This window comes from Manis pentadactyla, chromosome 3, assembly GCF_030020395.1.
Source record: "Manis pentadactyla isolate mManPen7 chromosome 3, mManPen7.hap1, whole genome shotgun sequence".
NCBI lineage: Eukaryota > Metazoa > Chordata > Mammalia > Pholidota > Manidae > Manis > Manis pentadactyla.
Genome location: NC_080021.1, coordinates 138,121,564 through 138,132,322, shown reverse-complemented (window position 1 = coordinate 138,132,322; position 10,759 = coordinate 138,121,564). Strand labels below are relative to the sequence as shown.

The following is a 10,759-nucleotide window of genomic DNA, read 5'->3' as shown; positions in this document are numbered from 1 at the left end:
AATAAAAGCATGGCATTTTCTCCCCCTAAACCCCGCTGCACACAGAAGAAACTGTGGAGTTAAGATGTGAGTAGTGTGGTTTGACTAGTTGGGAGATCTGGGATAAGGTATCTCATGCCCTTCCTCCTACAGATAACTATGATCAAATGAAAATCCTTTAGAAGAGTGCATGACACATGGAAGCACTCAATAAACGTTGCTAATTGTTACAAAATTGTTAAATTGTGTAGATGCAGACGTTGTGAAAACTACTTGGTATGATACAGTGGTGGACACCTGCTATTATACACATTTGTTCAAACCCTTAGAATGTACCACACCAAGAAATGAATCGTAATGTAAACAATGTACTTTGGGTGATAATATGCCTATGTGGCCCCACTGATGTGAATAAATGTCCCATACTGATGCAGGATGTGATTAGTTGGAGAGATTGGCTTGTGTGGGAGCCGGGGTACATGGGAACTCTTGTGTACTTTTTGCTTAATTTTGCTGTAAACCTAAAATTGCTCTAAAAAATAAAGTTGAATGAAAATGTAGGAAAAACAATTACTGAAATTATGTTACACAGTTGTGCAGCACTTCACTGTCCCATTGCAGCCTCACAAGTTTGAGCTGAGTGGGGTGGGAGCATTGGCACTGCTATCACAAAAGATCTTAACTCAAGCCTTTCAGTATTATGCATCAGATAGTTTTTAAAAATCTAGTCCTCATTCTTCTGATTTAGGAGTCTGTGTATGTTTAACAGCCTTCTTTCCTCTATTTAATACACACTGCTCAGTTTTTTAACCTGGTTAGCTGTTTTGCATGTGTGCTAAATCACCTAATCTACTAGTCAATGGATCAGCATACATTCCTTATGTTACTTGAAACTGGGGCCAGTCTCTGAGATAAACTGCTCAGTTAGAAGAGTTTTCATGCCTTGTAAAAAACATGTTAGCTCCTTTATCTCAGAGCAGCAGTTGTCCTGTGGTGTGGAAATGAGGTGGGTGTGGGAACTGTTGTAGATTTCCACTAAAGGGCAAATAGGTAACATAGGGAAGTCACTGCACTTCAGGACTTAAGTGTCAGGGTTCTAGACATTAAAAAAATTGTTCTACTAATTAGCCGTCAGTCTTCATTATTCAGTGGGAAGGCAGGTAGGATTTCCCTTTTACAGGCGAGGAAACTACTCTGCCAAGAGTTTGGGGGATTGCCACACTCACAGCTGGAAAACCGGCAGAGCCAGACCCTAATTAAGCCTAGAATTCCACTCGGTGAAGTGTGCTAAATTCTTGACTGCTGCTCTCCCAATATCCCTGCTTTCAAAGAAAAATAACTAAGCACATCTTTTGTTTTACAGGTGTTTGTTAAATTCTGGTTTTGGCCTGTAACATTACGAACCCTTCTGACCTATCAATCCAAGGTTTTTTTTTGTGCAGGAAAGGTTTTGTTATTTTTAAAAATAGAACCGTTTTGAAACATATCTCAAGATGAAAAATAAATTCAAATTATGTCAGAAAATTTTAATAACATCTCTAAGTGTGCACACTGCTGACACTACACACACTGAACACGATTAAAAAAGTGTAGACTGGGGCTACAAAAATGGATTTAATATTTTTGTTTGTTCTTGAGAGAGAGAAAGGAAAGGAGAACCCTTATAGGGGCATTTGCGGAGCTTGTTAAGAGAGACAGGCCAGCTGCATCTGAAAGATAGCTATGCCCTGGGCACTGGACTCGGCATGGAGCACACGCGCCTGTTGCCTAGCTGCAGCGCTAAGAGGCTGTGACCAGCATCCAAGTAAAGCAAGCACAGAACCAGGCCAATCTCTTCTCCAGGTCTGGCAAACACTACTCTCATAGTGATCCAGCATGAGGGATTGAGAATCAAACAAAAAGCCTAATAATACACTGGGCAAAATCTACAGCAATCAGAATAAAATGTAGGAAAATTTGTAATATCCTTAAAGGTTATTAAGAGAACATACTTTCCATGAAAAGGGACATAATAAGAACAAGTAAAAGAATGAGAGGAAAAGGAAGGTGGATGGGGTAAGTTAAACTAAGAGGTGGAATGACAAAATTCATGTTAAAAACAGCAGAATGACACTAAAAAATTAAGCTGGTCATGTGCAGGCTAAACTTGAGTTTTCCTAGCATAAAGGAAAGATGATTGGGAGATAAATATTGAGCAAGGAAGTATTTTTGAGAAAGAAGAATTAAGAATATGAATACTTTCTCAAATTGAGGGAAAAAAATAACAAAAGATACCTTGGGTAGGGAAATACATTGGATTCACTTTTGTTTCAGACAAAAATCACTTACATAGAAGTTACAGGGATAAAACAAACACACAAGCATCCAAGAAAAATAAAGCCTATAAGAGAACAAAAATTGGGCTGCCCTCAGTCTTCTGCTACAGTGCCGGAAGATGAGAGCGTCAACAGGCTTTCCAAACGAAGTGTGACAAGAAACATATGCTTAGTCAAGCTGACTTTCATGCACGAAGGCAAGAAATCAAAAAGCAGCAGCTGAGGAAAGTCACGTACAGCAGTTTGAGCCCACGTTGTGTAATTCACTTGTTACTTCATGAATTTGTGGTTCATTCAAACATAGAAAGGAGTGATCACTAATTCTTTCTACCATAACTTCCCAATTCTAAAATTAATTTGGGTATGACTCTTTTTAGCTCAAACAAGTCTTCAAGTCATTTGTTTAAAAGAAGGGTACTCAGGTGTTCTGAGCTCTCTCCTACCTGGGAAAGCCTGCCCAGCAAGCAACCTCTGCATCCCTCTCTAAGTATTCATCCTCCTATGTCTGAGCCTCTTATCTGCGAGTTCCCAGTGCTTGGCACACAGTGGGTGTCAATGAACACCAGATTGCAGAAGCACAAGTACAGAAAGCATGAGATGAAGAAGAGCAGATCTGAACGGCCCAGGGATTTAGACTCTCTCTAGGGAGTAATGTGGATAAGTTAATAGGCTGAAATTGTTTTCAAAACGATAAATAAACCTAGACATAGTTCTGACCATGTATTACTTCTGAAGGGCTTTTGAAGTTAGAGACCATGAGGGTTCCAGTCAGACCCATGACGACACCAACCAAATTTGTGATTGGCAGAGACAGCCTCTTTAATCTCCAAGGATTTTTAAAAATTCTCCACCCTAAATTTTGAATATCATAAAAAGTAAAAAGCACTTTTATTTTGTTATTTTTTTTCCTTTGAAAATGTTTTTAGCAGCAAACAGGACTACTTGTTTTCCTTACTTCATTTTTATGAGTACAGTAGTTATAAGTCCACTTACTTAAAATTAGAAAGGGAAGAACCCAACGCCCCTTGGTGGCACTGCTCATCCACAGAAGGCTCACATAAATAGGTACTCATGTTCATGTTACCACTTCGACAAATAGCAATAAAATAAGGCTTGCAAATCGTAAATACAGTAGTAGCAGTTCACACATACTTGATATGCTTCCACACAAAGATTCAGTAAACAACAATAAATATAATTTCCCCTCTTCAGAACAAAAGGGAATATAAGGGACAAAAAAGGATTAATTTAATTGGGGTTTATCAGTACACCATTTTTAGTGTGCTTTGAAATAATTAAAAACCATGAAATTGTATTCACTGAATGCTGGCCCAGTTACATTTTTTTTTTAACCTGGGCTTAAATACATACATCATAGCTTTCTATTAAAATCTTTAAATCTATGGGGATTTGTGGTAGGTAAGATATTATTCATAATTTTTTTTCTCATCAACAATTCATTAAGTAAAAAGAAATCTGACATTTCCTTTAAATGTTAAGTTGAAGCCTGATCTATGCTGCTATATCCTGTGAAATGAACCTAATTTTCAAAGTGAATAGATGCCTGAGTGGCCATTTAGAGTGCTGCATTTTCTTTCCCTCATGATTCCTGGTGGGTCCTCTTCGCTGAGGCTTTTCCCTGAGTCATATATTTACTGGAAAGGCTACCTAGAGGAGGGGAAAAAACAAAACCCAACATAAATAAAACAAGCCTTACTTTATCGCAAAAGCCATAAAATCACTTCTTATTGTTATTTACAGAAACTTTTCACACTGGCATTGGTCATCTGCTTTGAATCAAGTAATCAGATGAGATATAAAAAAGTATATATGGAACATGATCTATTAAACACAAGCCTAGTCAAAGTTCTTTCTAAATGCTGACAACATATGCTTCACATGTTCCCTATTTTCATGCTGGTGCAGACGGCTGATGAACTTTTCAAAGGCTCTGCTTTGCATAGATTAGTCTTCATTTGCAACCACACAGAATAGATTGCAAATAATTTTTTTGGTCTTGCATTGTTGCTCTGCAGTTATGAAGCTATGAATGGTGGCATTCTAGCAATAATTTATTGATATAAAAGGAAAAAAGGAAATTTATATCTACAGGACAGAAATGAAGATTACTAATTAAAACCATACCAAAGAAAATTTAATACATATTGTTCTGAAGTCTAAACAAATAGATCAATGAAACAAGAAAAAATGAAAAGTTCTTAAGTGATTAATAGAAATCTAATCCCAGTTGAATTAGGGAATTAAATACAGGAGAGTTGAAGTATAAGAAGTAGTGAATATTTATATAATCTTGGTGTTGGGAAGAATTTCCTAAGCATACCACCATAGGCTTTATCTATGAAAGTCTTGCTATGCTTAGTCCTCAAAAATTTACAAATCAATAGAAAAAAGAGGAACACCAATAGATAGCTGGGGAAAGAAAAAGCAATATACAAAGGAGAAAAAAATCATGAGCCACATGCCAATGAAAACTGATGATGGAAAAATCAATCATTTGATTATCTCAAAGTTAAAAACTTTGGAGTGGCAACAGACATGAGTTAAAAGACAAGACATACTGGAGGCAGATAACTGGGAGGTATAGAATAAAGGAGCAGTACTTAGAATAAATGAACACTTACAAATTAATAAGGAAATGATAATGAAACAGGAAAATGGGCAAACAATTTGGACAGGCAATTCACAGAAGAGGAACTCCAACTGGCCAATAAACATAAAATGTGCTTATTAGCATTAGTAGAATCAAGAAAATATACATTAGAACACCACCAAAGTATTTTTGCCTGTCAGATTTGCAAACAAACACTGCTGGTGGGAGTTTTGACAAAAAAATTTGGTAATATCTAACTAAATTGAAAATGCTCCTATGCACCTAACAGTTTGACTTCTAAGTATACAAACTGTATATAATCTCTCATACATGCTTAAAGAGACTCCCACAAGAATGTTCACTATAGCACTATTAATACCAGCAAAAAATCTGATACAATCTAGATGCCCTTATGCTAAGTAATATACACATAACATTTGTGTTCATATGATGACATACTAGAAGATACAAAAACTAAATGTATATACAGCAGCATAAATAAATTGCAAAACCATTCCATTAAGTATGTGAAAAAGTAGGTTGCAGAAATCCTTATTATACAGTATGATACATCATTTGAATTTGAAAATTCACCAAGGATACATATGTAAGTCTAGAAAAAAGAAGGGGAAAGACACCTGAATGCCTAGTAATGGATGCTTCTGGAGTACAGGGGATATGACAGTCGGAACAGACTTGGGGTGGTAGTAAGTCCACCATCTTAATGATCTCTTATTAAAAAAGATTGAAAAGAAAATGTGAAAAAAAAGTGCCAATTCTCTAGTACATGGGTTGTTATATTTGTACCATTCTATATTTTTCCCAAAATGTTAAGAAACCATTCTTTTCTCAGAATAGTACTAATAGTTTTATTACTTTATCACTTAAATGTAATCCCCTGTATAAAAAATAAGTCTCATCTTACCTGAAGAAACTTAATATACAAAATTTCCACATAAAAAACAAAAATACTAGAAATAAAATATGAATGAACTTTATCTTAGGGACGTGGGGGTGGAAAGAACACCGAATTCCTAAAATTGTGTAAGTATGACTTGAAACTACCCAAAAGTCAGCCAAATCAGACTACTAAAACAAACAAGTAACCAAATGTCTGTTAGCAAAACAAACCATAAATGAGCCTGAAAGAGTAATAAACTGCAGTGGTGATGGTGAAGGATGTTGTAACATGTTACAAAGCACGAATGTATTTCTATGTAGGAAGAGCTAAAAACAAAAGATGAATACACTAATACAAAAACACAAAAACATGAACATGAAAAATACAAAGGAAAATGTGAAAAATATTAGTGTTCAATGGCAATAATAGAAATTTAAGCAGATTAGCAAAACAGACTCTCCCAGTTAAGTGAGAGAAAGGGAAACAGGTTGTCAAATGACTTTGGGGTTGTCAACAATCACATTTTAACATCACTGCCATCAATGTCAAAATGTGCATTCCTTTGAATCCATCATTCTTCTAACTAGGAATTTATCCTGAGGAAATGACTAGGTACGGATGCAAATATTCATTATAATGTGTGATATATATAACAGTGGTCTTCAAACTTGGATAACTGTATTCCTGAGCCAACTTAACAGGACAAGTGGGCAGTGAGTTTAAGAGTCAACTGTAGCATCTCCACTTCTATCTCCTTCTCCACTGTGGTTAAGGCTGTGGGCTGGTTCCAGGAATTACACCACTTTTCCTTCTCAAGTGCCTTTCACAACTCTTCTTTCCCTACTTTATAAAAGAGGGGCATATGTCCTAATCATCCAAATCCTAATGTGGTAGCCCTGGGGTGAAAACACCTGGGGAGGCAGGAGGCAAACAATGCTGATATCTGTGGTAAACATGAATGCCCCTAATAAACACCCAAATTTTTAGCTTTTGTTAAATTACACTGGTAGATGATGATCATCATAAATAATTCCTGCTGATACATAATTATGTGATTTTTTGGTCATTTCATTAAAAAGGAATGAAAATAACTCAGTGGCACTGTTGCAATACATTTTCCATTCCCAAACTCTTGGAATTATTTCCATTATTTTTAATTTGCTATCATAAAGACTACTGAGGTTTGTCAATGTTTACCAACTATAAAAACAAAAAAGATTAACAGGAACGGTAAGGAACACTTTTACTTCTGCGATAAGTAGTACTGATGCAAAGATAAATGATGCATGGTGAAAAATTCCATCAATCTCATTAAGTGGCAGTTATTTTTCATAAGTAAACATAAAAGTAATTTTTAATCAAAATTTGTGATGTTTATCAATTATATATTCTAATAATTGTAAAAACTGAATTTAGAAGAAAAATTTTCACTGAGACAATAAAAAATTTAAAAATCCTATTTGTATATTTTTGTTGCACATAAGCTTGATAGGCTGATAAAATGCGTGAAATGTATATGATAAAAATGTATCTTAAGAAAAAATTTTGTGAAAGTAAAACAAAGGAATCCAAGGAGAAAGGGAAATGATGTAAAATCTCTCCCTGCTAAAGAAGAGCTGTAAATGGATGATGGTAGGTATGAAAAGGCAATTATATTTCACTTGATACAATATAAGGGTGATTTAAAGTTTTCATTTTGAAAAATCTATATTTACCAAAAAAAATTCACAAAGAAATTACATGCTTTGGAACTATGATAAAAACTTAGATGTCATCTTGAATATTATAGGATATATATATGGGCTTTCAACATTTTGGGGAAGAGGGTGAAAGGCAAAAAAGTTTTGAAGACATTGATATACCAAACATTTAAAAATAGCTAGCCCATTAAATAATTAAGTGAGTAATAGTTTATTCATATACTGGAATTATTAAGAAGGGTATAAGAAATTATCTATATTCACTGATAATAAGATTTCTCCATACTGTTTAAAGAAGTACTACTATTATTTTAAAAACTTTTACTTTCATGAAGACCCTTTTTTAAAAAATAAGGTGGCTTTCAAATTATCATCAAGGAAAAAAGTTCTAATAGTATACATCATAATGAGGAAGAGAAAGATATCCACTGGTCTCTTATAATACCTCCAATTTTATAATTTCAAATCATGAGATTAAATTAGAATAAATGAAGAGAGAGAGGTAGTTTTTTTTTCAAGTGTAATTTTCTTTGCAAAAAAAGGGGGAGATGATGGAATAGAAAATTAGTTTCTTGAGATTCTCATACTGAGAAAGTTGTTATACGTAAACCAGAGTAATTTACTTATGCATAAAAAATCAGTTTGACTATAGTTCTGCAATCTCCACACACTGTTTCCTAAAAATTTCCATCATATATTTGTCCTACACATTCGAAGACATAAAATACAGCAAAGTTGGAGATGTTCTATCAACATATTAGCGATAATCTACTGAGTAGTAACATGTGCCAGATGCTGTGTTAATGACTTTGTGTTTATGAAATTAATTCTTACAATTGCTCTGTGAGGTGTCAGCCCCATTTATTGACAAGGAAACGGAGGTACAAAGAGGTTTGGTAACTTGACAGAAATGACACAGCAGGCAAGTGGTTCGGCTGCACTTCAAACTCAAATTTGTCTGACTTCAAAACTCATGTTCTTGACCATTTTCCCACTTTCTTCCTTCAAAATGAGTAAATCTCTAATTAATGAAACTTACTGAACATCTAAAGCATTGTGTTAGCCATGTGTTATGTGGGGAAGGGAAGTAACAATGAAGAGCAAGGAAATTCATGGAATGTTCTATTCACCACTATCCTGTTTGGGAGTTAAGACTTAATATGTGCATCCTAGTGGGAAGGAGTGGAGGAGAGGTATCAGAAAAGGTAAGAGAACTTGGCTGAGTGATGACTATAGGCTGGGTGCTTTAATCTTCTCAGTTCCTGATGAGACCAATAGTGTTATCGCCACTTTTCCAGATGAGACACCCGGAGCTCAGAGAAGCCTGTCTCTTGCCTAAGGTTAGTATAGCTAACGTGCGAAAGCAGGAGTTGTCCGTACCAATGGGCTCTGGTCAGGACCCTACCTGTGTGTCACAGGCATATTGAATACTATGGGAAAAAAGAGCCCCAGGGAAATTTAATCCTACTTACAGCTGAGACATATTTCACATTTATAATTATGTAGACAATTTGGAAATTTATAATGGATAATTATATTTGACAGCCTTAACAGTTGTCATATACTTACTTGAAGAGTTAATTAAGATTTTAGCAACTCAGATATTTTCTTTTTTTCTGGTATAAAGAAGACATTTATTGTAGTAATTTTTTCTGTAGTAAATTTAGGTTTTAAGTTTTATAGTTGCTCAAAAGATTTATAAATATGTTAAGTCTTTTACTCAGAAGATAAGTACAGAGATCCTAACTTACTGTTAATTGGTAATGCCATTTCTAACACCTAAACATAGGTATATTCATCTGTATTCCTCCCAACTTAAAAAAAGAAACTTATAAAATCATACTAAATTCTACTTTCAAGATATGTAAACCCTTTAGCTGGAGCAATGCTGATGGATGCTCTGCAGGAATATCTATGCAATCACCAACCCCCTAAACCTCTGCTTTGCTCTTGTTAATGTGCCCGTGCTGGTCTAAGTGCTTTCACATGGATTTCTCGACATCTCAGTGTTTATTATTATTATTATCCCCTTGAAACAGATGAGGAAACTGAGGCAAGCGGAGGCTGAGTAGGTTTTTCAAGATCACAAAGCTAAACATCATCCTGTGTAATCTAACTGCAGAGCTGATGTTCTTAACCACCTCATCCTTGGCAAAGTAAACATCTCAAATACACAAGGGTCAGTACACTTCCTATGAGAAATGTTCTGGGAATATCTGTTCCAGGCTGAAGCTCGGAAAACTGTACTCTGGCTTATTTACATGTATTAACTATGTGATCCTCAAACTCTCAGAGGATCTATGGGAAACCATCCCATAAACCATATATGGGAAAGTGGAGCCCATTTCCCACATACTTTCATCTGCTGACATGGCTTCCAGAGGCGGACTGTCAATCTCCTTATCCACCTGTCCAGGTTGCTCTCACTGTCATCAAATTGTCTCGCCACAGGCCCCATTCTCATTTCCCTTCTATTTGATTCTGGGGGTTTTCCCAGAAAACTTGCTTATTTTTAAGTCCATGCATTCCACTGAGAACAATTACAAATCTTCCCAGGAAACAGCTGTTCTGTTTTCTCAGAGCACCTCCTGCGTCTGTACCCTTATGTACACCATTCTTCTTTGGTAAGTGTAGTAACTAAAGACTTCTGTTTCTTTCTCTTTGAATCATCCGACCTCACTCTGCATAGCAACCTTAATCCCCATGCCTTTTGATTGTAAAGAGATTTGATGCCACTGCAAATGTTTCCCCCTACCATTTAAAAAAATAACCAATTATAAAATTCACATATCAAAAGAATAAATGCCGATTTCTATTTAGAATGTTTCATATACTTGAGATAATTCATTTTGGTGCCAACAGAATTGGGAGTAAATAACTTGAAAATTGTGTTTATTTTTCTCTTGTTAATAACATTCAAAGTAGAGACACCCGATATTCTTTGCCTGTAGCCTTCTTAGCTCTCCCAGGGAGAGAGCAGCGTGTCCTAGCTTATGTCAGACTGGGCTGATGCAAGCAGGGAAGAGCCCCCCTACTGTGGGATTTAGGAGGCTGCTGAAGGTCTGAGAGTGACACCTCAATAGCTGACACCCAAAGGCAGAGACGACTTAGTCTTTTCATACTCTGTAACTCACATGGGTATCTCTCCAATCTAAAAGCAAACAGCGTTTGCACATTAGAAGCTGAGCATAAAACATGCGGGGTGTTTTACATCATATACAAAACTATCAGTTTATATCAAAAGTTTTAAAAT

At 35.7% G+C, this 10,759-nt stretch overlaps 1 protein-coding gene across 13 annotated transcripts in view; it reads right to left on the bottom strand.

Moving 5' to 3' along the window:
- Positions 1–3,158: 3,158 nt before the first annotated feature.
- The window catches only part of TUT7 (terminal uridylyl transferase 7), a 60,363-nt gene continuing 52,762 nt past the window's right edge, over positions 3,159–10,759 (bottom strand). For 6 of the 13 annotated variants that reach the window (XM_036904332.2, XM_036904334.2, XM_036904329.2 and 3 more), the window contains 2 exons: positions 5,544–5,636; positions 3,159–3,962 (listed from right to left, as the gene is read on the bottom strand). In XM_036904332.2, coding sequence (XP_036760227.2) covers positions 3,895–3,962; positions 5,544–5,636 — 161 coding nt within the window. In that variant the 3' untranslated portion in view covers positions 3,159–3,894. The other 7 variants (XR_005028610.2, XM_057498525.1, XM_057498527.1 and 4 more) reach the window with 2 other exon arrangements.